At 44.7% G+C, this 27,490-nt stretch overlaps 1 protein-coding gene across 12 annotated transcripts in view; it reads left to right on the top strand.

The window, feature by feature from the left end:
• STAU1 (staufen double-stranded RNA binding protein 1) overlaps positions 1-27,086 on the top strand; it is a 62,667-nt gene extending 35,581 nt beyond the window's left edge. For 8 of the 12 annotated variants that reach the window (XM_055545250.1, XM_055545247.1, XM_055545245.1 and 5 more), the window contains 9 exons: positions 5,928-6,026; positions 17,832-18,062; positions 19,036-19,179; positions 21,137-21,283; positions 22,521-22,596; positions 22,797-23,116; positions 23,695-23,817; positions 24,582-24,667; positions 25,556-27,086. In XM_055545250.1, the coding sequence (XP_055401225.1) occupies positions 5,928-6,026; positions 17,832-18,062; positions 19,036-19,179; positions 21,137-21,283; positions 22,521-22,596; positions 22,797-23,116; positions 23,695-23,817; positions 24,582-24,667; positions 25,556-25,571 (1,242 nt within the window). In that variant the 3' untranslated portion in view covers positions 25,572-27,086. The remainder of the gene's footprint in view (positions 1-5,927; positions 6,027-17,831; positions 18,063-19,035; positions 19,180-21,136; positions 21,284-22,520; positions 22,597-22,796; positions 23,117-23,694; positions 23,818-24,581; positions 24,668-25,555) is intronic. The other 4 variants (XM_055545251.1, XM_055545246.1, XM_055545242.1 and 1 more) reach the window with 2 other exon arrangements.
• Positions 27,087-27,490: the final 404 nt, after the last annotated feature.

Below are 27,490 nucleotides of genomic sequence, written 5' to 3'. Positions count from 1 at the left end.
CTGGTTGCACCTGAGGAAAACATTCTCATTGACACAGTTATGTATCATGAGAGAGTGTGAATAGCTCATGTATTGTAAAAATCTCTGAGCTCTTCAAATAAACAGCTGTCAACAGATGTGGTTGTGCACAAAAAGTGGCCTTAAATACATTCTCGGTGCATGCCCCCGTCACCACTGTCCATTTTCAAGACCCTTTCTGCACGTCACACCCAAACTGCAGCAGTGACGGACCCCGCTGTCCTAGGCCCGTGGTGCGCCTCTGTCCTGCGTCTGTCTGTGCTTCCATTGGAGACACTGCGTGGCAGTGCACGTTTGTCTTCTGTGTCTCACTTACTTCATTTATCATAATGTTTTCAAGGTTCCTCTGTTTTGTAGCTTGTTTTATAATTCCAGTCTCCCACGCGCACCCCATTACTTTTTAAGACTGACCGCTGTATCTGTACATTTTTTTCATCCATTCATCTGTTGATGGACGTTTGTATGATTATCATCTTCTGGCTATTGTGAATAATACTGCTGTGAACATTGATGTACAAGTATCTGAATGCCTGCTTTTAATTCTTTTGAGTATGTGTTTAGCAGTGAAATTGCTGGATCATACTGTAATTCTATGTTTAAATTTTTTAGAAACCCACCATACTGTTCTCCACAGAGGCCACACCATCTTACATTTTCAACAGAAATGTGCAATTTCTTTCAACAGAAAGATTTCAATTTCTACACAACGTTGACAACACTACCATTTTCTGTGGCTGTCCTTATGGGTGTGAGGTTTATCTCACTGTGGTTTTGATTTGCGTTTCTCTTTGCCATTCCCTTCTCCAGTGGACCACATTTGACAGAATGTGGTCCACTGGAGAAGGGAATGGCAAACCACTTCAGTATTCTTGCCTTGAGAACCCCATGAACAGTATGAAAAGGCAAAATGATAGGATACTGAAAGAGAAACTCCCCAGGTCAGTAGGTGCCCAGTATGCTACTGGAGATCAATGGAGAGATAACTCCAGAAAGAATGAAGGGATGGAGCCAAAGCAAAAACAGTACCCAGCTGTGGATGTGACTGGTGATAGAAGCAAGGTCCGATGCTGTAAAGAGCAGTGTTGCATAGGAACCTGGAATATCAGGTCCATGAATCAAGGCAAATTGGAAGTGGTCAAACAGGAGATGGCAAGAGTGAATGTCGACATTCTAGGAATCAGCGAACTGAAATGGACTGGAATGGGTGAATTTAACTCAGATGACCATTATATCTACCACTGTGGGTAGGAATCACTCAGAAGAAATGGAGCAGCCATCATGATCAACAAAAGAGTCCGAAATCCAGTACTTGGATGCAATCTCAAAAATGATGGAATGATCTCTGTTCGTTTCCAAGGCAAACCATTCAATATCACAGTAATCCAAGTCTATGCCCCAACCAGTAACGCTGAAGAAGCTAAAGTTGAACGGTTCTATGAAGACCTACAAGACCTTTTAGAACTAACACCCAAAAAAGAAGTCCTTTTCATTATAGGGGACTGGCATGCAAAAGTAGGAAGTCAAGAAACACCTGGAGTAACAGGCAAATTTGGCCTTGGAATACAGAATGAAGCAGGGAAAAGGCTAATACAGTTTTGCCAAGAGAATGCACTGGTCATAGCAAACACCCTCTTCCAACAACACAAGAGAAGACTCTATACATGGACATCACCAGAAGGTCAACACCGAAATCAGACTGATTACATTCTTTGCAGCCAAAGATGGAGAAGCTCTATACAGTCAGCAAAAACAAGACCAGGAGCTGACTGTGGCTCAGACCATGAACTCCTTATTGCCAAATTCAGACTTAAATTGAAGAAAGTAGGGAAAACCACTAGACCATTCAGGTATGACCTAAATCACATCCCTTATGATTATACAGTGGAAGTGAGAAATAGATTTAAGGGCCTAGATCTGATAGATAGAGTGCCTGATGAACTATGGAATGAGGTTCGTGACATTGTACAGGAGACAGGGATCAAGACCATCCCCATGGAAAAGAAATGCAAAAAAGCAAAATGGCTGTCTGGGGAGACCTTACAAATAGCTGTGAAAAGAAGAGAAGCGAAAAGCAAAGGAGAAAATGAAAGATATAAACATCTGAATGCAGAGTTCCAAAGAATAGCTGGAAGAGATAAGAAAGCCTTCTTCAGCGATCAATGCAAAGAAATAGAGGAAAACAACAGAATGGGAAAGACTAGGGGTCTCTTCAAGAAAATCAGAGATACCAAAGGAACATTTCATGCAAAGATGAGCTCGATAAAGGACAGAAATGGTATGGACCTAACAGAAGCAGAAGATATTAAGAAGAGATGGCAAGAATACACAGAAGAACTGTACAAAAAAGATCCTCACGACCCAGATAATCACAATGATGTGATCACTGACCTAGAGCCAGACATCCTGGAATGTGAAGTCAAGTAGGCCTTAGAAAGCATCACTATGAACAAAGCTAGTGGAGGTGATGGAATTCCAGTTGAACTATTCCAAATCCTGAAAGATGATGCTGGGAAAGTGCTGCACTCAATATGCCAGCAAATTTGGAAAACTCAGCAGTGGCCACAGGACTGGAGAAGGTCAGTTTTCATTCCAATCCCAAAGAAAGGTAATGCCAAAGAATGCTCAAACTACCGCACAATTGCACTCATCTCACACATTAGTAAAGTGATGCTCAAAATTCTCCAAGCCAGGCTTCAGCAATATGTGAACCGTGAACTTCCTGATGTTCAAGCTGGTTTTAGAAAAGGCAGAGGAACCAGAGATCAAATTGCCAACATCCGCTGGATCATCGAAAAAGCAAGAGAGTTCCAGAAAAACATTTATTTCTGCTTTCTTGACTATGCCAAAGCCTTTGACTGTGTGGATCACAATAAACTGTGGAAAATTCTGAAAGAGATGGGAATACCAGACCATCTGATCTGCTTCTTGAGAAATTTGTATGCAGGTCAGGAAGCAACAGTTAGAACTGGACATGGAACAACAGACTGGTTCCAAATAGGAAAAGGAGTTCGTCAAGGCTGTATATTGTCACCCTGTTTATTTAACTTATATGCAGAGTACATCATGAGAAACGCTGGACTGGAAGAAACACAAACTGGAATCAACATTGCCGGGAGAAATATCAGTAACCTTAGATATGCAGATGACACCACCCTTATGGCAGAAAGTGAAGAGGAACTCAAAAGCCTCTTGATGAAAGTGAAAGAGGAGAGTGAAAAAGTTGGCTTAAAGCTCAACATTCAGAAAACGAAGATCATGGCATCCGGTCCCACCACTTCATGGGAAATAGATGTGGAAACAGTGTCAGACTTTATTTTTCTGGGCTCCAAAATCACTACAGATGGTGACTGCAGCCATGAAATTAAAAGACGCTTGCTCCTTGTAAGGAAAGTTATGACCAACCTAGATAGCATATTCAAAAACAGAAACATTACTTTGCCAACAAAGTTCCGTCTAGTCAAGGCTATGGTTTTTCCTGTGGTCATGTATGGATGTGAGAGTTGGACTGTGAAGAAGGCTGAGTGCCGAAGAATTGATGCTTTTGAACTGTGGTGTTGGAGAAGACTCTTGAGAGTCCCTTGGACTGCAAGGAGATGCAACCAGTCCATTCTGAAGGAGCTTAGCCCTGGGATTTCTTTGGAAGGAATGATGCTAAAGCTGAAGCTCCAGTACTTTGGCCACCTCATGCGAAGAGCTGACTCATTGGAAAAGACTGATTCTGGGAGGGATTGGGGGCAGGAGGAGAAGGGAATGACAGAGGATGAGATGGCTGGATGGCATCGCTGACTTGATGGACGTGAGTCTCAGTGAATTCCGGGAGTTGGTGATGGACAGGGAGGCCTGGCGTGCCGCGATTCATGGCGTCGCAAAGAGTCGGACACGACTGAGCGACTGATGTGATCTCTTTGAGTAGTGATGTTTTGTATTTGCATGTCTCCTTTGGAGAAATGTCTGTTCAAATCCTTTCTCCATTTTTGAATTGCATTATTTGTTGTTGAGTTGTTATAGTTCTTTATGTATTCTGGACATTAATTCTTTATCAAATATGTGCTTTGTGAGTATTTTCTTCCATTCTGTGGGTTGTCTTTGTTCTCTTGTGTCCTTTAATGTACCAGCGTTTTTTGGGTAGTTTTTTTGTACTAAAGTTTTAAATTTTGATGAAGTCAGAATTTACGTATGCTTTTGGTGTTCTATCCAAGAAATCATTGCCAAATCCAGTGTCATGAAGCTTTCCCCCTGTGTTTTCTTCTAAGAGTTTTATACTTTTAGCCCTTACATTTAGGTCTTTGATCCATTTTGAGTTAATTTGTGAATATGGTATGAGGTAAGAGTCCAACTTCATTTTTTCTGTGTGTAGATATCTGATTTTCCCAGCACTATTTGTTGAACAGGCTTACTTTTAAAAATGCTTTTTAATAGGTTTGTTTAAACCTATTTAAAAAATAAATTTCAAACTAAACTTCTGTGGAAACCTAGAATTCTAAGATACCTTGCTTGGAGATTTATGGCTTTAAAGATTCACTCATAAAACGGCAGGCCCTCTTTCTCTTTAGGATTTAAACAGCAAGTGTAAAAATGTGTTCCGCTTACTAAACCATCGGAAATTGCTATGTAAACAGTATATCACCAGGCAGCAAGTAAAATGAAACCAGATGGAAAGAAAATTTTATCATGAAAGGAGAAATTACATTGTCTAGTTAAATTTGTGTTTATAGGATCCTATTCTTAATTCTTAATTTTTTTTAAAATTTAGAGCTTTCTTTTGTTTATAGCTTGAAATACGGATCCTAGGTTAGGGTTAGACTCTACCTCAGGAAATACACAACAGATCGAATCCTGGATTTGGCTGCACATTGCCTGTTCAGTAATTTCAGCCACAGGTTCCTGTCATAGAAATCCTGATCTTGAAACTAAGATTTTACAAGTTCTTTGATTAAAGAATCCCCAGGAATAAGAAAAACACGGGTGCATTGCCCTGTTTTGGGATCACTGCTGATCTTGTTTCTCATATTACCACCCCTGCACAGTATAGAATCCATGTGGGCCTCGTGCACAGAGATCTCTGCCCCTCTTAGTCCAGCCCCTGGAGGTTGTAAATGAACCTTGTTACAGAGCTGGAGGCAGCTTTTGTTCAAGGCTAGTGGTGCTAGTGGTAAAGAACCTGCCTACCTGTTCAGGAGACATAAAAGTCATGTGTTTGATCCCTGGGTTGGGAAGATCCCTGGAGGAGGGCATGGCAGCCCACTCCAGTGTTCTTGCCTGGAGCACCCCATGGACAGAGGGGCCTGGGGGGCTGCAGTCCATGGGGTCGCAAGGAGTTGGACACGACTGAAGCAACTAAGCCGGCAGGCAGTTTTGTTGGTTTGCATCTTGCGTTTTCACCAGCAGCAGTGAAGTGTGAGACCCATAGTGGTTTTATAACTGTTCCACTGCATCTTTTTTTTTAAAGTGGTTTCCAGCGACTTTTTGTCCAAATAAGAAACCCACATACCCAGGTGGAGAGACCTCCATTTGTCCTTGCTGTGGCCCACATAGACTGACTGCTTGTTTCCAGAGTGTGGCTTGCCTGTCCTCCGGGGGCGGGGGGACAAATCCAGGGGGCTTCGGGAGCCCCACTCCCTGAGTGGCCATGGCTCTCACCATCAGGCTGATTATATGTAGAGCCCTGCTATATGTAGATTGTTTATGGTGGATTTATGAGGTGTAAACTGACCAAAATTTGATAGGACGTTTTTTAAAACCTTTTAAATTTCACTGATGCACAGTACACGTGTTGCTGTGTTCATGGGGTTAGTGCTCAGTCCATAGAGCCTAGGTTCAGTGGTTTTAATTTTAAGGTTTATCATTGCAGCTGGGATATTGACAGCTTTTTAACATGAGTTAACTCTAACCGGTTATTCTTCCTTTAGGTAAATGGAAGAGAGTCAGAAGAAGAAAATCTCAATAAATCTGAAATAAGTCAAGTGTTTGAGATTGCACTTAAACGGAACTTGCCTGTGAATTTTGAGGTAAGCTTATTTTACGCATCTGTTATAGTCCTAGTGTTCATCATCAGAATAGTATTTTTCCTAAATAACATTGGAATGATGATCACATATATGCAAATCTTCACATCTAAGATTCAGACTTCGTATTTAGCAAAGCAGTATTTGGTCCTAGGGCAGCCGTGAATCTCCAGACAGCCCGTAGGTGGCCTCAGTATGTCTGTGAACCTCCTAAAATGGCCTGAAGGGGATCGTGTTTATGTTCCCATGCGTTTTCTTCTGGAGGAGGGTCCATTGCCTTCATAAGAGTCTCAGAAGCATATGCTACCCCCCAAATATCAAGACTCTGCTTATGTGTCCAAGTACTTGTTAAAAGAACTTAGGTTTTGTCATTGTGCGGTGTGTGCCTCCCAGTTCGCCCATTTAGTAACCTCAGTCTGTTATTGGAGACTTTGTGATCTAAAAACAGTAATTAACAATTACCAGTTCAAAATGGAAAATAAGATCATTTAGTGTATGTTTCCTTCAAAGGCACAGTGAGTCCAGATAGATTAGGCAGGTTGGGGAAATTTTTTTATTTTAGGTTTCCCTAGGTTTTGAAAATTCTTTGCAAATTCTTTCATTTGAGTTCTGTGCTTGGCTATGCAGGGTTGTGTTTTAATAGTTTTTTTAATCAATTATTTGGTTTTTCAAAATTATAAAGTATGTATATATCTAGTTTTCCAAAGAGCTTTAAGCTCAACATACTAGTTACTTCAGACAAAAGAAATTTGAGGTGGGACATCTGCTTAAATGGAGAAGGAAATGGCAACCCACTCCAGTATTCTTGCCTGGGAAATCCCATGGACAGAGAAGCCTGGTGGTCTACCAGTCCATGGGGTCACAGAGTCAGACCCAACTGAGCGACTAAGCACAGCACATCTGCTTAAAACAATTTTAAGTGGTTCATAAGTTCTTTTGGCCCATTTCTGTTTTAAAAAGCCTACCTGAAATTTATTATCCTGTAAAATACTTTAGCTCTGTAGTTTTAGGTAATCCCCAAATTTCATGTCTGACTTACATGACTTTTATAGGATATCTCCTGTTACGTACTAGTACCCTAAGCTGGCTCCTGAGTTCAGTCCTTACTCTCTCATTCGAATAGAGATGATTTCTGACCTAGCTGGCCGTGCTCACCTGCTGCCATGAGGCCCAGATGGGGCTGGGGAGCTGCCCTTGGGTCACAGGGCCACCCTGCCTCCCGCAGCAGTACCCCGCCCTGCTGCAGCAGGCAGGACCAGTGTCTTTTCCCCGCTTCCAGGGCACAGCATGCCAGATGGGGACGAGTGTCTTTTCCCCGCTTCCAGAGCACAGCATGCCAGATGGGGCTGGCATCTTCCTCCCTGGCCCCGCATCCCTTCCAGCCTTTCTCTGTTCTGGAAGGGAAGCAGTGAGACAGGACATTCAGAATAACAGGGCTGTTGCTGGGTGGGAACCAGGTGGGCAGTCCACCCGAGGAAGCCACAAGGTCTCCCTGGGAACCTGTTGTGGAAAAGGGAAGAAACACTTTTCCCCACACTAATCCCTGCTGAAGAATTAGTGTGGCACACGAATGCGTGGAGGGAGGGATCTGAAGACTGTGGGGTGGGAGAGGCCTGCCTTCTCAGGTCACAGTAAGGTCATAGAGATGAGTGCTGGCCAGGGCCCGAGACCCTGGTGATGTGTCTCGCCTGCTCACACTAATCTCTGCCCTGCCTGAGGGTCCCCGAGCTCCCTGGACCTCAGTAAGGGATTGCTAGTTTCTGTTTTTGCTTTGGAATTTGTGGACGAGATTGCCTCTGCCCCACCTCTACTTGTGTTTAGGTTTTAGATTTGGCTTTCAGACTTTGCTGTTCAGGAATAAATAACATACAGCAGGGAATTGTCAAGTAGTCACAAAAGAAATTGTGGGAATGCCCTCTGGTGGTGACTGTCTCTTAAAGTAATTATTTTAAAACATGACAGTTTGTGTGTACGTGTGGCATTGAGTTTGTTTCATTGAGTGCTTTTATTATTAATTAGCTCTCACGGATCAAATGTTCATCAAAAGTCAAATGTTAGCTTCCATTATTAGGTTGGGCAGGAGCTTGCATTTTTTCCCCAGAGTTCTGTCTCTGGCACCTGGAAGATTAGTTGGCATATATTGGATATTGGATGCTCAGGGAACAGTTACTAAGTAAATGAAAAGAATAGTTTTTTTTTTTTTTTGACAGCAAGATATGTCCTGTTGGAAGCAATAGGAGAAGACAAGAACCATTCATATAATTTTTCAGAAAAGTATAGACCGCTTGCTTTTTGATAAAATCGTTGTAGTTAAAAGTATTGTGCTGATTGACAAGTCCCTGGGAGGAAGTCGTGACTTGATCCCACTGAATTCAGATGGGCTCGGTGGCGGGGCTATGATGTGAGCAGCCAGTGAGAGTGGGCCCAGGATGGGCGTGGATTTGACGTGAGCATCGGGGTGGATACTGTTGATTCTTGGGTCTCCTCTGAGGACGTGAGAACCTTGCTCAGGGAGGTAGCGCTCGGCAGGTGGGCTGTCCGGGTGGGGGGCAGCCGGCGGGCTTGCTGAGGTCAGCCTGCGGGCGCCCTGGAGCGGGGCTCTTTGCCTCAGCCTCCTTCATAGGGCAGCCGGCCGCTCCCTGAGCTGCGGTGCTCCCGCTCTCCCCTCGGGACCACAGCACATGTGGGCTCACATGCTTTTCCTCATCGCCTTTTCCACTTTTTCCTTTGAAATTTTTCAGGCCGATGGAAAGTGGTAAGGATGGGACTGTGACTGTGGCCTTCACTGGGTCACCAGCGCTCCACATTTTAGCACCTTTGCTCTTCTGTTCTCTAACCCTACATGTTTTTCTGTAGTTCATTTAGCTGAATCATTTGAGACCAAGAAGCAGTTATCATGAGCTTTGACTCCAAATATTTCAGTATGTGTTTCTTAAGAGCAAGGACATGATCTTAAATAACTATAATCTGATTGTCCACACAGGAAGCATAAGGCTGCTGTAGTACTGCTTCCTAATGTACGTCCCAGATTCACATACTGGCATCGCCCCCATGATGTTCCTTTAGTTTCCTGGTCTTGAGCCTGGTACAGGATCACACGTTGTGTTTAGCTGGTGCATCTCTTTAGTCTCCTTTAATTTGTCACTCTGCTTTTTTTTGGTCTTTTATGACATTGGTATTTTTAAAAGTCAGTTTTATGTAATGGCCCTGAATTTGGGTTGGTTGGATTTTTTGCCTCATTATTAGTTTCAGTTTATGCTTTTTTTTTTTAAACAGGAGCACTGAAGAACTGACGTCAGTTCTTCTCAGCATTGCATGGTGTCATTTTACCTGAGTTAGTGACGCTAATTCTGTTGTCTGCACCAGATGTATGCCCCTCCAAGGAGACTTTCTTTCCCTTTGTAGTTAACCCATAGCCTGTGGGGAGATGCTTGAAGGCTGTGTACGTCCTTACAGAGTTCCTCAGTGTTTCTAGCAGTCATTGATGATTCTTTCCAGCACCAGGTATCACTGTGGTGGATGTCAAATGTTCATTTTCTGCATGTCCAAAGAAAATCTCCTCCTGCCTTATATTATTAATGTGCGTAGTCGCTCAGTCGTGTCTGCCTCTTTGCAGCCCCATGGACTGCAGCCCCCCAGGCTCCTCTGTCCATGGGGATTTTCCAGGCAAGAATACTGGAGTGGGTTTCCATGCCCTCCTCCAGGGAATCTTCTCAACCCAGGGCTCGAAGCCAAGTCTCCCACACTGCAGGTGGATTCTTTACTGACTGAGCCACCAGGGAATGCGTTAATTTATATTAGTACAGATTCATTCTACACGTTACTCCATTATTCTCGCTTGTCATTTTAATGTTCAGATTGCCCTTCAGACTACTCCCGTATCCTTTGACATGCCTCTATTAGGTTATTTTTGGGGGGTGAGGGGATGAGAGGTCAGACTTGTTGAGTATAATCTACATGAAGTGAAATTGGCCTGTTTGTGTGTCTGATTTGGTGTGTGCTTTGATAGGCTGTGTATCTGCTGCCACCACTGTGATAAAGAACGTCTTTCACGCCGTTAAGTTTCCCCTAGTCCCCTAGCGGTCAGTCCCTTTCTCTCCATCCTCACCCTTCGGCAGGCATCGATCTGATGTCTGTCCATGCCTTTTGCTTGTTTCCAAAATATTACATACATGGCGTTATTGAATATACTGCCTTTTTTTGGTCTTTTGGGGCTTTCCCTTTGTCTATTTATTTAACAGGAATGGGTAATAACATTTTGAGAAGCCTGGAAAGAGCACATAAAAATATAAAGCCATCTTAGAAAACACAACCCAGACATGACCTTTCCGTAATTATATTGTAAATCATGATAAGAAAGGCCATCGTCCCTTGTTCTGTTCCTGCCCTCAGGCCTCTCATGTTGTAACAGATGGTCCACCAGCTACAGTGTGTTCAGTGTTGTCCCTTTAGAAATTCTAGTTATAATCTGAAAAGATTACAGATCTCCTGGCAAGAGTCTCTTATTGCCTATTATGCAGCTTCTTTAATGTAGTGTAGACTTTGAGTCCATATGTTGTATGTATCAGTAGTTTATTTCTTATTTCTGAGTAGTATTCCATTGTCTGAATTCACCACAACTTACTCATCCATTTCTCAGCTGAAGAACATTTTCATGGTTTTTAGTGATTATGATTAAAGCGATCATGTACACGTATAATCTCATAATCACCAACAACTGAAAACCATGAAGATGTTCTTCAGCAGAGAAATGGATGAATTCAGTTCACTTCAGTTGCTCAGTTGTGTCCGACTCTTTGTGACCCCATGAATCACAGCACACCAGGCCTCCCTGTCCATCACCAACTCCCAGAGTTCACTCAAACTCATGTCCATTGAGTAAGTGATGCCATCCAGCCATCTCATCCTCTGTCATTCCCTTCTCTTCCTGCCCCCAATCCCTCCCAGCATCAGAGTCTTTTCCAATAAGTCAGCTTTTTGCATGAGGTGGCCAAAGTACTGGAGTTTCAGCTTTAGCATCAGTCCTTCCAAAGAAATCCCAGGGCTGATCTCCTTTAGAATGGACTGGTTGCATCTCCTTGCAGTCCAAGGGACTCTCAAGAGTCTTCTCAACACCACAGTTCAAAAGCATCAATTTTTCGGCACTCAGCTTTCTTCACAGTCCAACTCTCACATCCATACATGACCACAAAACCATAGCCTTGACTAGACGGACCTTTGTTGGCAAAGTAATGTCTCTGCTTTTGAATATGCTGTCTAGCATATTGGTCATAACTTTCCTTCCAAGGAGTAAGCGTCTTTTAATTTCATGGCTGCAATCACCATCTGCAGTGATTTTGGAGCCCCAAAAAATAAAGTCTGCCACTGTTTCCACTGTTTCCCCATCTATTTGCCATGAAGTGATGGGACCGGATGCCATGATCTTCGTTTTCTGAATGTTGAGCTTTAAGCCAACTTTTTCACTCTCCTGTTATAAGGGTGGTGTCATCTGCATATCTGAGGTTATTGATATTTCTCCCAGCAATCTTGATTCCAGCTTGTGTTTCTTCAGCCCAGCGTTTCTCATGATGTACTCTGCATATAAGTGAAATAAGCAGGGTGACTATATACAGCTTTGGCGTACTCCTTTTCCTATTTGGAATCAGTCTGTTGTTCCATGTCCAGTTCTAACTGTTGCTTCCTGACCTGCATACAAATTTCTCGAGAGGCAGGTCAGGTGGTCTGGTATTTCCATCTCTTTCAGAATTTTCCACAGTTTTTTGTGATCCCCACAGTCAAAGACTTTGGCATAGTCAATAAAGCAGAAATAGATGTTTTTCTGGAACTCTCTTGCTTTTTCGATGATCCAGCAGATGTTGGCAGTTTGATCTCTGGTTCCTCTGCCTTTTCTAAAACCAGCTTGAACATCAGGAAGTTCACGGTTCACGTATTTCTGAAGCCTGGCTTGGAGAATTTTGAGCATTATTTACTAGCGTGTGAGATGAGTGCAATTGTGCGGTAGTTTGATCATTCTTTGGTATTGCCTTTCTTTGGGATCGGAATGAAAACTGACCTTCTCCAGTCCTGTGGCCACTGCTGAGTTTTCCAAATTTGCTGGCATATTGAGTGCAGCACTTTCACAGCATCATCTTTAAAGATTTGAAAGAGCTCCACTGGAATTCCATCACCTCTACTAGCTTTGTTCGTAGTGATGCTTTCTAAGGCCCACTTGACTTCACATTCCAGGATGGCTGGCTCTAGGTCAGTGATCACACCATCGTGATTATCTTGGTTGTGAAGATCTTTTTTGTACAGTTCTTCTGTGTATTCTTTCCACCTCTTCTTAATATCTTCTGCTTCTGTTAGGTCCATACCATTTCTGTCCTTTATCGAGCCCATCTTTGCATGAAATGTTCTCTTGGTATCTCTAATTTTCTTGAAGAGATCTCCAGTCTCTCCCATTCTGTTGTTTTTCTCTATTTCTTGGCATTGATCGCTGAGGAAGGCTTTCTTAGCTCTCCTTGCTACTCTTTGGAGCTCTGTATTCAAATGGGTAAATCTTTTCTTTTCTCCTTTGCTTTTGGCTTCTCTTCTTTTCAAAGCTATTTGTAAGGCCTCCTCAGACAGCCATTTTGCTTTTTTGCATTTCTTTTCCATGGGGATGGTCTTGATCCCTGTCTCCTGTACAATGTTATGAACCTCTGTCCATAGTTCATCAGGCACTATCTATCAGATCTAGTCCCTTAAATCTATTTCTCACTTCCACTGTATAATCATAAGGAATTTGATTTAGGTCATACCTGAATGGTCTAGTGGTTTTCTCTACTTCCTTCAATTTAAGTCTGAATTTGGCAATAAGGAGTTAATGGTCTGAGCCACAGTCAGCTCCTGGTCTTGTTTTTGCTGACTGTATAGAGCTTCTCCATCTTTGGCTGCAAAGAATATAATCAGTCTGATTTCGGTGTTGACCTTCTGGTGATGTCCATGTATAGAGTCTTCTCTTGTGTTGTTGGAAGAGGGTGTTTGCTATGACCAGTGCATTCTCTTGGCAAAACTGTATTAGCCTTTTCCCTGCTTCATTCTGTATTCCAAGGCCAAATTTGCCTGTTACTCCAGGTGTTTCTTGACTTCCTACTTTTGCATGCCAGTCCCCTATAATGAAAAGGACTTCTTTTTTGGGTGTTAGTTCTAAAAGGTCTTGTAGGTCTTCATAGAACCGTTCAACTTTAGCTTCTTCAGCGTTACTGGTTGGGGCATAGACTTGGATTACTGTGATATTGAATGGTTTGCCTTGGAAACGAACAGAGATCATTCCATCATTTTTGAGATTGCATCCAAGTACTGGATTTCGGACTCTTTTGTTGATCATGATGGCTGCTCCATTTCTTCTGAGTGATTCCTACCCACAGTGGTAGATATAATGGTCATCTGAGTTAAATTCACCCATTCCAGTCCATTTGAGTTCGCTGATTCCTAGAATGTCGACATTCACTCTTGCCATCTCCTGTATGACCATTTCCAATTTGCCTTGATTCATGGACCTGATATTCCAGGTTCCTATGCAACATTGCTCTTTACAGCATCGGACCTTGCTTCTATCACCAGTCACATCCACAGCTGGGTATTGTTTTTGCTTTGGCTCCATCCCTTCATTCTTTCTGGAGTTATTTCTCCACTGATCTCCAGTAGCATACTGGGCACCTACTGACCTGGGGAGTTTCTCTTTCAGTATCCTATCATTTTGCCTTTTCATACTGTTCATGGGGTTCTCAAGGCAAGAATACTGAAGTGGTTTGCCATTCCCTTGTCCAGAGGACCACATTCTGTCAGACCTCTCCACCATGACCCGCCTGTCTTGGGTGGCCCACCCAAGATGCCACTTGGGTGGCATGGCTTAGTTTCATTGAGTTAGACAAGGCTGTGGTCCTAGTGTGATTAGATTGACTAGTTTTCTGTGAGTATGGTTTCAATGTGTCTGCCCTCTGATGCCTCTCGCAACACCTACCGTCTTACTTGGGTTTCTCCTACCTTGGATGTGGGGTATCTCTTCACGGCTGTTCCAGCAAAGCGCAGCCACTGCTCCTTACCTTGGACGAGGGGTATCTCCTCACCGCCGCCCCTTCTGACCTTGAACGTGGAGTGAATAAGTTGTGGTGAATCCAGACAGTAGAATACTACTCAGAAATAAAATGAGCTACTGATTCATACAACATATGGACTCAAAATCTGCACTACATTAAAGAAGCCACATAAAGGGCAACAGGATACTTGTATACATGGGCTTTCCTGACAGCTCAGTTGGTTAAGAATCCATCTGCAATGGAGGATACCCCAGTTTGATTCCTGGTTTGGGAAGATCTGTTGGAAAAGAGATAGTCTACCCACTCCAGTATTCTTGGGCTTCCCTTGTGGCTCAGCTGGTAAAGAATCCACCTGCAATGTGGGAGACCTGAGTTCAATCCCTGGGTCAGGAAGAGTCTCTGGAGGAGGGTATGGCAACCCATTCCAATATTCTTGGCTGGAGAATCCCCATGGACAGAGGAGCCTGGTGGGCTACAGTCCATGGGGTCGCAGAGAGTCGGACACGACCGAGCTGCTTGAAAGCACAGCACTGTCCGTGTGTGGCGGCTTTGGTGGTTCTGTGCCCTGTCTCACACTCAAGTGTAGTCCGTTTCTAGTTGGTGTGTAGTCGTAACTTACGGTTTTAATTTTTATCTCCTTGCATACTAGCAATATTGAGCATGTTTTTCATATGCCTATTTACCATCTGTACATCTTTGGAGAAGTGTCTGTTCTTATCTTTTGTCAGGGTTTTGAGTTATCTTTTATTATTGGATTTTATATGTTCTTTATATATTCTGAATACAGTTCTTTCCTCAGATAGGTATTTTTCAAGTATTTTCTCCCAGTCTGTGGCTTGTCTTTTCATTTTTAAACAATATTTTCCCAAAAAGCAAAAATAATTTAATTTTGGAGCAGTCTAGTTTGTTAAATTTTTCTTTTATGGCTCATGGTGGTTGTGATCCATCTGAGATAATTTGCCAAATCTAAGGTCCTTCTCCTTTGTTTTCTTCTAGAAGTTTTGTCTCTTAAGTTTAGATTTATGGTTCATTTTGAGTTATAATGTTTATATGTACCGTGAGGTAATAGGCAAGGTTGTTTTTTCTTTTGTGTTTTGTATTTGGAGGTCTTAGTGTCCCTGGGTGCTGGCTCTCAACTCCTCTTTTCCGACTTTGAGAGACCTTCATTCCTTTGTGATACAACAGTGTTTTCGCCTTACTTGGAACTTTCCCTGTTCTAACTTTGGCCCTGGCAGAAACGGAAATTCGAATACAAATGGTCTCAACTGTTCTTCCAAGGAGTTCTGGTTCCCTTTAACAAGTGGCATGTAGGGGCTGGACTGAGGGGAGGTCAGCTTGTTGCTGCTGCAAGTCATTGCTTCCAGACCCTGTTAGCAGAAGATAGCACTAGGAGATAGGTGCACTGTTTACAGAACCACAGGTTCATCCGTCTGATTTCAATCCATCATCACAGGGCTCTTCCTTGGTTTCATTCCTCCATGTTTGGATCTTTTCCCATCATGAGACTCGGGCTCCCAACAACATCAATATATTTATCCACACCCTCACCACCAAGCATCCTAAGTAAAGTCCAAGTTATCAAAGCTTTTTATCTGCACACTGAACGTGTGTCTTCAGAGCATTGCTTTCGTGACTTCTTGATTATTCTTCCTCTATGCTAACAGTCTATTATATAGTGAATATAGGTATCTTAAGTGCACAGCCCACTAAATTTTAGTATGTGTTAACAAAAAAAAAGTTCATTACCCAGATCAAGATATGGAACTTTATCATAACCTCTGTAAGTCCCTGTGCCCCATTCCACCCAGAAACAGCTGCCTTCTGCAGTCTCTGTAGATGTGTTTTCTGTGTTCTTAGACTTCGAGTACAGTATGGGTTGTTTGTTGTTAGGTCCCATCCATATGTTTCAGTAGTTTGATGCTGAGTGCTGTTCCGCTGTATGAATAGGATGCAGTGTCCGTTGCTCTGTTGGTGGACACTGGATAGTTGGGAACTGCTATGAATGAGGCTGCTGAGTCGTCCTGGGTGCGTGTCTATTCAGAGCTGCTAGGTCAGAGGGCAGGTGTTCGTGTAAAAATTGTCAAACTATTTCCCAAAGTGATACACTTCCACCACTTGCTCCCTGTGCTTGCCAAGAGTGCCTGTTGGAGTAGTTTTTTAATTGAGTATTTGTCTTTTTATTATTGACTTGTAGGATTTCTTTCAGTGTTCTGGGTATAATTCTTTTGCTTGGTACATATATTGCAAATATTCTCTCCCATACTCTGAGTTCCCTTTTTTACCTCTATTCCCTCCCCCCCCCCCCCCCCAGATTTTAAACTTTTTATTTTGTATTGGGGTATGTAGGCAGTTAACAGTGTTGTGGTTGTTTCAGGTAGACAGCAAAGGGACTCAGCCATACATATGCATGTATCCATTCTTCCCCAAACTCCCCCTTTTTTACTTTTTAAATATTATCTTTTGATGAGCAGTATTTTAATTTTGAGGAATTCTAATTTTACTTTATGGTTTGTGTCCAAGAATTCTTTGCCAGCCTCATGGTCATGAAGTTTTCTCTTATGTTTTCTTCTGAAAGCTATTTTATAGTTTTAACTTTCATATTTGTGTCTGTTTTAGTTTACTTTTTGTTTTGGGTAGAATTTGAGATCTTGGTTCTCTGGTTGCTCCAGTGGCCTTAAAAAAGGAGAAGGACTTTGCTTTTGCTTTGGTTCGTGTTTGCTGAACATCAAGAGGCTGTATATGTGCAGGTCTCTTTCTGCATTCTGGTTTATTGATCTGTTGGTTTTTCGCTAAAAAATACCATGATGTCACAGATTCTGTAACTACAGGAAGTCTTGACGTTTGGCATTGTAAGTCTGCTGACTCAGTTGTTCTTTTCAAGGGTATCTTTCCTAATGTAGGTTGGATTTGATTCTTATCTTCCTTCTGTGTGATTATGTAATCACTTTAATATACAGTTAGGTTTCTGTTCATAATCCATTTTAGTATTTTCCCCCATTTCTCTTGACTTACATTTTTAATATATGTAACAGTAAATGGTCCAAAGTGTCAAAACTACACAAAAAGATACTCAGAAGTGTCCTCTTGTTCGCCTACCTCAGTCCTTCCCCCCACCTACTGTAGGAAACTGTTTAATTCCATTGGTTTGTGCTTTATCCTTCCTGAGTTTCCTTTTGCAAAAAAAGAAGCATATAAACACATACGTATGACTATTTATGTGTGTGTGTATGTATATATAGATTTAATATGCTGCACCTTTTTTTTTTTAAACACTCTTTGCAGTTTGCTTTCTTTACTTACCAAGTGCTAGAAATCACTTTACGTGTTTGGAGATTTTCTCATTCCTTTTTATAGCTCAGAGCAGCCAGTATTTAATAAGCTCGGTCTTGGCTGGCGGCTCAGCGCAAACATTAAACTTGAACTCTTAGTGCTGTGTTTATTTCTGGGCTTTGCTGGGCCAGCTGCCTTGCTGCCATTTGCAGGGGAGCACGCTAAACTCAGGACCGTCTGTGACCCTGGGTGGTGGAGGTAGAAAATGGTGCCCTGTTCCATGGCTCTTTTGGACTCATCAGACCTGAGAACTTTAACAAGTAGCAGGGAAAAAGAAAGGGGAAGAAAGCATTCAGAATTCTCCACGTTGACACTGCCTTCGTTTAGTGAGTCTTGTCCTTACGCGCCCTTTCCCGGCTGCCACGCTGAGCAGTGTGCCTCGCAGCCGGTAATGCGTGTCTGTCACGCTTTCACTCAGTCTTTCCCTCCAACACAGGTTGCCCGGGAGAGCGGCCCACCCCACATGAAGAGCTTTGTGACCAGGGTGTCGGTTGGGGAGTTTGTGGGGGAAGGTGAAGGGAAGAGCAAGAAGATTTCAAAGAAAAATGCTGCTATAGCTGTTCTCGAGGAGCTGAAGAAGTTACCACCCCTGCCTACAGTGGAGCGGGTGAAGCCTAGAATCAAAAAGAAAACAAAATCCATAGTCAGGGTAAGAACGTGCCTGAAAGAAGAGGGCGTTTCCATTGCCTGAAGACAGCTGGGGGTTTGCAAGGGGTTTGCAAGGCTGGTGAGAGAGGCAGGGCACTGGCCTGCACACACCCACCTTGCGAGTCCTTCCGGGGCCGCCTGGTGCCGCTCCCAGGAGCCCCGGGTCTGGCAGCGCCAGGCTCAGCGGAGGCCCTGGGTGTTGACCCCGCGAGCGGCTGTGGTCATCTGTGGGGAGAGGAAACCCGGCTGCTTGTCTCGTGCCCGCTGCACGGTTCTGCGTGAGCGGGAGACTCCTGGGCAGAGGGGTGTCCGGGGCGGCCAGGAGTCAGACGCGTACAGTACAGTACCTTCTGCTAGGCTTTTGAGTCACGCTCGTGAGCCATTCAAGCATTACACTGTCCCCCAGCCTCCCAGGGAAGGGAGGGTCCCCTTTGGGACGTTTAGGAATGCCAGGGTCCGTTTTGTTCTCATTGTCCATACAGTTTCACGTTGTGTCAGAATACAAGTTTTTCTCACACACGACTTAGCATTCTTTGCATAGGAACGTTAGGAATATATATATATTTTATATATATATAAATGATCTCTGGATTTTGAGTCATTGTTAAGAAAGCTGGAAACCCATCCTTATAATGTAGGCTTTGGGGTAGTTTTAGGGAGAGTTTGTTAAATTTTTCTGCCTCTTTATTTATTATCATCCATTGACTTATTGTTCAAAAGCACACATTACAACGATGCTTGCCTACTCATGATGAATGGTGACATTGGTTTGCTAAGAAGGCCTAAAATCACCTCAGAGCAATCAAAATCATTGAGGCATCTTTCAATGAAAAAAAATTTTTTTTTAAATGTGATTAATTCTCAGCCATTAGATCAACATAGAGGTGTTCAGCTGTTGTGTCCCGGTCTCTGAATCAGCAGGGTCTTCTCTGTGACTAACTCAGCACATGGTTTCTACCCTGACTGTTTCTCAGCTACAGGGCGGCCCCGAGTGTGGCCAGGGGATGAACCCGATCAGCAGACTGGCCCAGATCCAGCAGGCGAAGAAGGAGAAGGAGCCGGAGTACCTGCTGCTCGCCGAGCGGGGCCTTCCGCGACGCAGGGAGTTTGTCATGCAGGTGGGCCAGCCGGGCTGTGGGCGTCCTCCCGTCTAGGCCGGAGGTGGTCCAGGGCCGGGCCCCTCCCTCAGGAGGCCGGGCCCAGTGCGTTGCCCTGCCACCAAATGTTTCTAAGATCATTGCTTGCCGTAACTTGATGCCTTAACATGTGCTGCACAGCACACGTGCTGCTGTGTCAGCAGGAAGGCGCCTGTTTCTTGTTACCCCTCACAGGTTTATATTGTCTTATAAACTGTGTAAAGGATCTATTCCCGCTCCTCCTGATCCTTCCGTAGGATCTGGAATCCATGGACTGGGGTTACACTTCAGATTGTGCAGAGGGAACAGTTACTCGTACAGGCAGCTGAATTTGTGATGGGAATTTCATAGTGTTTTCTGGTGAAAAACGGAAAACTCTGTGCAGCAGTTTAGAGCTCCTAGAGCACCAGAAGTTAGCCTGGTGTCTCACTCCACTGTCAGGGCAGGAAGAGGAATGATCCTTCCACATACAAGAGAAAACTGCAGCGTGCTCAGTAATTTGCCCAGAATCAGATGGCTGGTGGATGCCAGGTTGGGATTCAACCTCATAGCTCTCCTCACAGGCCAGGGTTTCCTTAACGTTTGTGACATGGGGCTTTTGGTTTTGGTCTGTTGTCAAGACCCCCTTCCCAGGTGGCCCGGTGGTAAAGAACCTGCCTGCCAATGCAGGAGATGCAGGTTCAGTCCCTGGGTCGGGAAGATTCTCTGGAGAAGGAAATGGCAACCCAGTCCACTAGTCTCACCTAGAGAATCCCATGGAGAGGACCCCTGGCAGGCTACAGCCCGTGGGGTCACAAAGTCAGACATGGCTGAGTGACTAACACACAGCAGCAACAAGACCAGCTTGGAAGGGGATGGTGAGCTGTGATGTGCTGGTGTGTTTAACGTAGTAACGGCCGCTGTTAGGGGAGGCAGCGCGCTGGGAGGAAGGGTGTGTATGCACGTTACACGGACATGTGTGTGTGATGAATTTCACTGGTGGGACGCGTAGCGCACAGCTCACAGGTTCTGCGTAGTAGCCGCTGTGCATTTCATGCGTCTGTGCCTTCAGTGTGACGCTCAGCGTAGCCGTGTCACAAATGAGACTTGTGTGAATTCTTTATTCCTCTCCGGTCCAGCAAGGAGGTTTGCTCATGTCATTGTTGAATGACTGGTACTAGCCTGAGTCCTGATTGCTATTTTTGTTTACATTAACAACAAACACGTATCAGAACTTAACTTATATAAACAATACGAACAGCTTCTTTGCTGTATCAGAAAATTTTCCAAGACTGGAAGTTTTGGTTTGTTGTGCTGGTCACGTCGTGGCTGCAGGCCTGATGACGCTTGAAAGCTTAATCTGCGCTGCTAACCGCCACTTGCCTGTGGGGATAGTTACACAGCTCTAAATATGCCAGAAATCACTGAATTGTGCAAGTAAAGGAAGCAAGTTGTATGTATGTAGATCATAAAGCGATAAAAAAATTTGTTTTAGATAGTTAAAAAAAATAAAGAATAGGTAAATCAGCAGAGTAACTTAATCCTGAAGAAGCAGTACTGCCGGAGTCTGTGGTGTGCATGCGTCTCTGAGCAGGAAAGAGTTGTGTCGCTGCAAGTGGACAACGAATGCACAAGTACAGAGAGCCGCTAAAGTGTAGATAATTTTAAACTGGAGTCCAGCTAGGAAGTGATGCATTTTAAGTATTCATTACCTCTGTTGGTTAAAGGAATTTAATTACAAGCTTATATAGTTAGTTTAATAATAACTACCTTTAACCACCAGTCCTCCAACCAATTTCTCAGTGTTTCATGATGCGCTGTTGCGGGCTGGTGCAAACCAGCTCCAGGGCAGCACTGTGAAGCCATCCGGGTTTTGATCGTTGTGGGTTCTCTTCCGTTCCTGGCGGGTCTTTATTCTGAAGGTTTGAGCACTGATTCGAGTCCTGCCTTCGTTATGCAGGTCAAGGTGGGAAACCACACGGCAGAAGGCTCAGGCACCAACAAGAAGGTGGCCAAACGCAATGCGGCCGAGAACATGCTGGAGATCCTCGGTTTCAAAGTCCCGCAGGCCCAGCCCTCCAAACCCGCCCTCAAGTCGGAGGAGAAGGTACGCTCGGGCTCTGTGTCCTTCTCTCTAACTGCAGGATGACCTGCTTAGCTCATCCGCGGGGCCTCTGGCTCCTCCAGGGCAGAGCTTTGGGGCACGGCCGCCTCCTCCTGGCTGCAAAGCCGCCGTGCTGAGCAGGGTCTTGGCTGTTGCACCTCTCCAGTGTGCTCGGGAGGGGAGGTGAGTGTCCACGGCTCCAGGCATGGCGCTGGGTTAAGTTGTTACTGCGCCAGTGTCTTTGTGCTGTGGGATGCTTTGCTGGAGGGCAGCTTGCTCCAAACCAGTGTATGATTCTATCATTTGTGCTCCTAGAATGAGGCCTCCATAAAGGACTCATCAACCTTAGGCTTTTGTTGTAGAGCAGGCTTTGGTTTTCCTGGGACACGGGGATAGCGTGATGTTAGATCCAGGGCCAGATCATAGTCTCAGTTTGCGGTTTCTTTTTCATTATGAATTGAACGTTAGATAGAAATGATCCCACGTTGAAAATTGCACTTCTGCTGAGGCTGGTAAGCAGGACCCGCAACGAAAGCTGTGGCTGACCTTGTTTCCAGACACTGGATGGTCCTTTTGGGATAAACTTGAAAACACCAGGACTGGTTGAGTTCTGGCGGCCAGTGCTGTCAGCAGAGACAGATGGATGGCACCAGCTGTGGCCACATAGTTAATAATGGGATCCCAAGCGCTCACCAGAGAATCTGTAGAGATCCTGGACTTGGCTTTGGGGGTTTTCATTCCAAAATCTTGCAGGGCATCACAGGCACCTTTATCTTCCCAGAAAGGAGACTGCTGTGTTTGGCATAATTTTTATTGTGTAATATTTTCCCCCTCTATTTGTTACCTTTGTCACCTTATCCTTTAGTTGGACATTTACTTCAGGAAATAATCTTTATTTAATTGTTTAGCATCAACCTAAAAGTTTCTTTCTTGGTCAGCTCTATCAGTCTGGTATCTTCCGGCTCTTTCCCATTAAACGTTCCCCTCTCCTCTCTTGAGCGCAGAGCAGAGGCCCCTCTGTTAGATGCTGTTCACGGACAGGCTGACGTGGCTGCATGTGTGCCTGGGGAAGAGATGGGGGCTCTGCTGGGGGGCACGTTGCACAGGCCTTCCTGCCTGTGCCCTTATTTAAAAGTTAGTAAACCAAGAATTGTTGCTTGGAGTTTGTGTAGTTTTGGACAGCAGGAACTAATTTTTGAACAGTTTCATTGATGCTCATGGCCTTTTTTTTTTTTTTAAGACACCTATAAAGAAACCAGGGGATGGAAGAAAAGTAACCTTTTTTGAACCTGGCTCTGGGGATGAAAATGGGACTAGTAAGTGTTATGTTAACACTGTCCTGATCTGATTGTGCTTCTGGCCTTTGCGTGGTTCCCGGTGGTAGCAGGTACCTGGTGAGCGAGGTACAGAGTTTGGTGTTTGGCTCCGCCTTGTCTCTGTGCTGTGCTGAGGGCGGGCCAGGGTGGGGCTATGTAACATTTTTCCAGGCAGTTGATTTGTCCTTGTCCCTCCGCAGGCAATAAAGAAGATGAGTTTAGGATGCCTTATCTTAGTCATCAGCAGCTGCCTGCTGGAATCCTTCCCATGGTGCCCGAGGTTGCCCAGGCAGTAGGAGTCAGTCAAGGACATCACACCAAAGATTTCGCCAGGGTAGCTCCGAATCCTGCCAAGGCCACGGTAACTGCCATGATAGCCCGAGAATTGTTGTATGGGGGCACCTCGCCTACAGCCGAGACCATTTTAAAGAGTAACATCTCTTCAGGCCACGCACCCCACGGACCTCTGACGAGACCCTCTGAGCAGCTGGACTATCTCTCCACAGTCCAGGGATTCCAGGTAACTGTTCGGCCCGAGCTATGCGGTCTGTACCTCAGTGTGGTCCTCTCTGGTTTCTCTGAGAATCAAGTACCTTGTTTTTTAAAGCAAGCTCTGTGTCTAGGTGGATGGTTGGGGGATGCCTGGTTAAGGGTGATTCTGAGGAACGGAGTAGGCACGGGAAATGTTAGAACCCTGGACAGTAAGAGAATATCCTAAACCTTTGGTGAATTTTAAAATTCCAGGGCAACCATAATAATGAAGCCTCTAATCCAGTGGTTGTTACAAATTTAGACTTCAGTGAGAACAGATGTGTTGTGCTGGCCCTTTCCAGGGCTAGGAAAGGACACGGGGTTCTTCCAGACTAGGGTTTTTGAGTAGATGTCTAGATTCTTCGGAGATTCTGGAAGCTGAGGCTCTGGTATCATGCCTGCCCCTTCACAGCAGGCCCCACGGATGGCCTTTCGTGCCTGCAGAGCAGGAGCTGGTGTAGACACACTGGGCTGAGACAGGGACACAGACCCAGAGCCACAGCCCTGTGCCCCCTCGACCTCGCTTCCTCTCCCAGTCCCTCGCCTCAGCTCTCTTTTCCCTTGTAGGTTGAATACAAAGACTTCCCCAAAAACAACAAGAACGAATTTGTATCTCTTATCAACTGCTCCTCTCAGCCGCCCCTGATCAGCCACGGTATCGGGAAGGACGTGGAGTCCTGCCACGACATGGTGCGTCCCCCACGCGGGGCCTGGCCCCAGCTTGCCGCTGGCCTCAGAGACAGGGAGAGGGTTCTCCGCAGACTGTGGGGACAGTTGGCTGTTCTGTGGATGTCATATTTCTGAAGACTGCTCCTAGATTACTGGCATGATGTCTCATTCTGTTATCAGAACTCAGGGGCTTTGGCCAACCCTCTCCTGCCTTTCCTTGCTGACCTGAGGGGGACCCAGATCTTGAAAGGCTCCAGATACTGAATTCATTTCACCTCTGACCAGAACAAGGAATTGCAGCCCCAAGTTCTAGCAGCTTAGAAAGACTCTCATTTTAATGTTCTGTTCAGATGAAATTGTTACTGTTAAGAAATACTAAAACCAAGAAAAGGAATTGATTAAATTAATAGACATAAACTATGGTATATTCATCTAATGGAATATAATGCATTCATTATATGTCACTGAGGGGAATGTATTCTAATGCTAACACAGAAACATAGGTTTTACATTAAAGTGGGGATATAAAATTTGTAGTCTGGTGACCACAGGATGAAATACTGTAATGTGATACATAATAAAATAAACAGAGGGTGTGATTCAGTGAGGTAACCCTGGATAACTTTGTACATTTATATTTTTAATTAAAGATGCACGTGTGAGAGGGTTATTCAGTGGCCCGTGTATTTTCTTGGGCAGGAGAAGCCTCGGGTCGCTGTGCAGTGTTGTGTACTAGAGTCCTGAGTGGTGGCCACGGTTTGACTTTGACTTTTTATTCTCTCTAGGCTGCACTGAACATTTTAAAGTTGCTGTCTGAGTTGGACCAACAGAATACAGAGATGCCAAGAACAGGAAATGGACCAATGTCTATGTGAGTGAGCTGATTTACATGGAAAGGCAGTTCTCTTCCTCATTTGCATTACATTCAAATTGTCTGCTCCACTTCGTAGGGAAACGCTTGCTGACCTAGCCACTTTCTGTCCCTTTCCCCTGAAAGTTCCCAAGTGTCGGTCGGAGGCGCTGCCTTTACAGAAAAAAAACGTGTGAATAGGTAACACATCCACGTGGTGCACGTCACACTCATTTTAAAGGCGGCGAGTCTGGCCCTCGTGCGGCCCCCCGCGCCGCTCTGCCCGCCCAGGGACCGCGTCTGCGCCAGTTCCTTGTGTACCTTTCCTTATGTTTGTTTTTAATGCAAATACATTTCTTTCCTTATTTCCTCCTTTCCCCCCTGGAGATAACATACTATCTACCCATTCTCTTCTTTGCTGTTTTCACTTGATTGTATGTGTTAGTTGCTCAGTCATATCCGATTCTTGGTGACCCCATGGATTATATAGCCCACCAGGCTCCTCCTCCCATGGAATTCTCCAGATCAGAATACTGGAGTGGGTAGCCTATAGCTTCTCCAGGGAATCTTCCCAACCCAGGGGTCAAACCTGGGTCTCCTGCATTGCAGGCAGATTCTTTACCAGCTGAGCCACAAGGAAAGCCCAAGAACACTGGAGTGGGTAGCCTATGCCTTCTCCAGCGGATCTTCCTGACCCAGGAATTGAACCCAGGTCTCTGGCATTGCAGGCGGATTCTTTACCAGCTGAGCTAGCAGGGAAGCGCCCTCCAGCCCCCAGTGTGCATCAGTTATCATAAACTGGGGCCTGAATAGCAGGCTTCTTGATGTCTGCTAGTTCCATTTTTAACATGGCGTAATTCTCTTAAATTTTAAAACTTAGATCATTTTCATGTTTTTCTTCCTTTAAAGGTGTGGGAGGTGCTGAACTTTATCTGGCCATGAATCATTGAAAAATCCCAACATGTATACTGAAAATGCTGAAACTGCTTTGAACATTTGGAATTTCTGATACCTCCAGTGGGCCGAGACACACGATGGGTAAAGGCCTGGAGACGGCAGTGGTGAAGACGGCGGGGCCGGAGGAGGCGGCGGCGTGGCTGCTGGCGCGTGGCTGTGGCTGCTGGGGGGCCGGGCGGTCTGCAGCCGCCCTGGCTCCCTTGGGAAATCGCAGGCCTTTGCCCCAGGCAGCCTAGTGTTGGTTTTGGTGGGGTTTTTTTGTTTGTTTTGGGTGTTTTTTTTTTTTTTTTTCTTGCTGTGCGAAAGAAGAAACAGAAAGCACCGCCCCTTCTCAGACTGGCTCACTCAGAACACTTTGGGACAAACCCTGGACACCCGCGCTGGAGAGAGAGGGCTGAAAGCCCCAGAGAAAATCACATACGCTTCCTGCTGGGCCGCAGCTGACCTCGGCGCGCTCTGGCCCACGCCTCCCGCGGTACCCACACTGTCGCCACTGCTCTCTTCCAGGAGAGATACGTATTCTTAGTTTCATTATTTTCTTTTGATTGAAATGACACTATATAAATTTTCATTTGAGAGTTTCTCAATTGTATCTAGTTACATAGCACAGTTTAGAAACTTGTCTGAGACTGACTTTATCAGTAATCTAACCGGCAAAGATCATATCCATGTGTATGTGGTTATACATTTTTATTTCATTGGACTTAACCCAGGACCATTTCAGTGATGCAAATTGTGTGCCCTCTGGTTTAGCTGAAACAGTCCTGGCCTTGATGAAACCTTGATGAAGTCTCCCACAGTGGTATAAATTGGACAACTTAAGAATTTTAAACTTTAACCAATCATTTGGTTCCTTTTCTATTTTATTTTTTTGTTAATGCAGCAGGATTTAAATGAACTTTGATCTTTGTTTTAAAGATTAGTAAACAAATTGTGTGTATATAATACAACTCTTGAGGACACACAGCTCTCACTACACTACAGGATATGGTCTCCATGTAGCACATATACAACTGCAGATTGATCTTCCTTGAGTGCTTTATACTGTTGATTACATCTCCATGAGGGCTGGAAAGAATAGCCCATGTTTATCTCTGTAACTGTTGCTTCTGAAGTAGTGTTGCTGTGCACAGAGATGTGTGCGGCGAGGTCCCGCATAACAGCCCAGATGACAAGCACGGTAGCCTTGCGAGTTAAGTACTGCTTGGATTCGTTGTTTATGCTGGAATTTTTTCTCCCCATGGAATGTAAGTAAAACTTAGTGTTTGTCACCAATAAATGGTAATACTAAATTTTTTTTTTTTTTGTTAATTTATTCTCAAATGCCACTACTGCTAGGTTGGTCCTTCCCAACCTGCCCCCGACCCCTTTTTTATTTTTAAGAGAAAAACTTTGTAATGCTTGTGATTCCATTTGGGCAAAATTCTGAAGATCTGAAATAACTTTATATCAAACCATTGATCAATAAACAGCTACTAATGAACGTGTGGTCCTGTCGAGCAGTAACTGAAGAAGGGAAGATGTGAGAGGGTATGAAGTATGGTGCTGGGGGCGGAGCTGCCAGCGAGGGGCGTGTGGAGCTTGTTGCTAGTGGGCTGTTGGGGAAGAGCATCTATATCTGTCTATATGTACATATCTGTCTATACGTACACACACACCTGCTGATGCCTTCGGCACCTCAGCATTCTGCAGCCTTCCCTGCTGCGTGTTTTTATTTGGCTGCGTTGGGTCGTGCAGGATCTTTCACTGCGGCGTTTGGACTCTCCGGTGCGGGCTCAGTTGTGGGCTTAGTTGCTCCCGGGCCTGTGGGGTCTTAGTTCCCCAATCAGGGATCGAACCTGTGTCCCCAACATGGCACGTTGGAGTCTTAACCACTGGACTGCCAGG

Source organism: Bubalus kerabau, chromosome 13 (genome assembly GCF_029407905.1).
Source record: "Bubalus kerabau isolate K-KA32 ecotype Philippines breed swamp buffalo chromosome 13, PCC_UOA_SB_1v2, whole genome shotgun sequence".
NCBI classification, from domain to species: Eukaryota; Metazoa; Chordata; class Mammalia; order Artiodactyla; family Bovidae; genus Bubalus; species Bubalus kerabau.
This window is presented reverse-complemented; position numbering and strand designations above follow the sequence as displayed.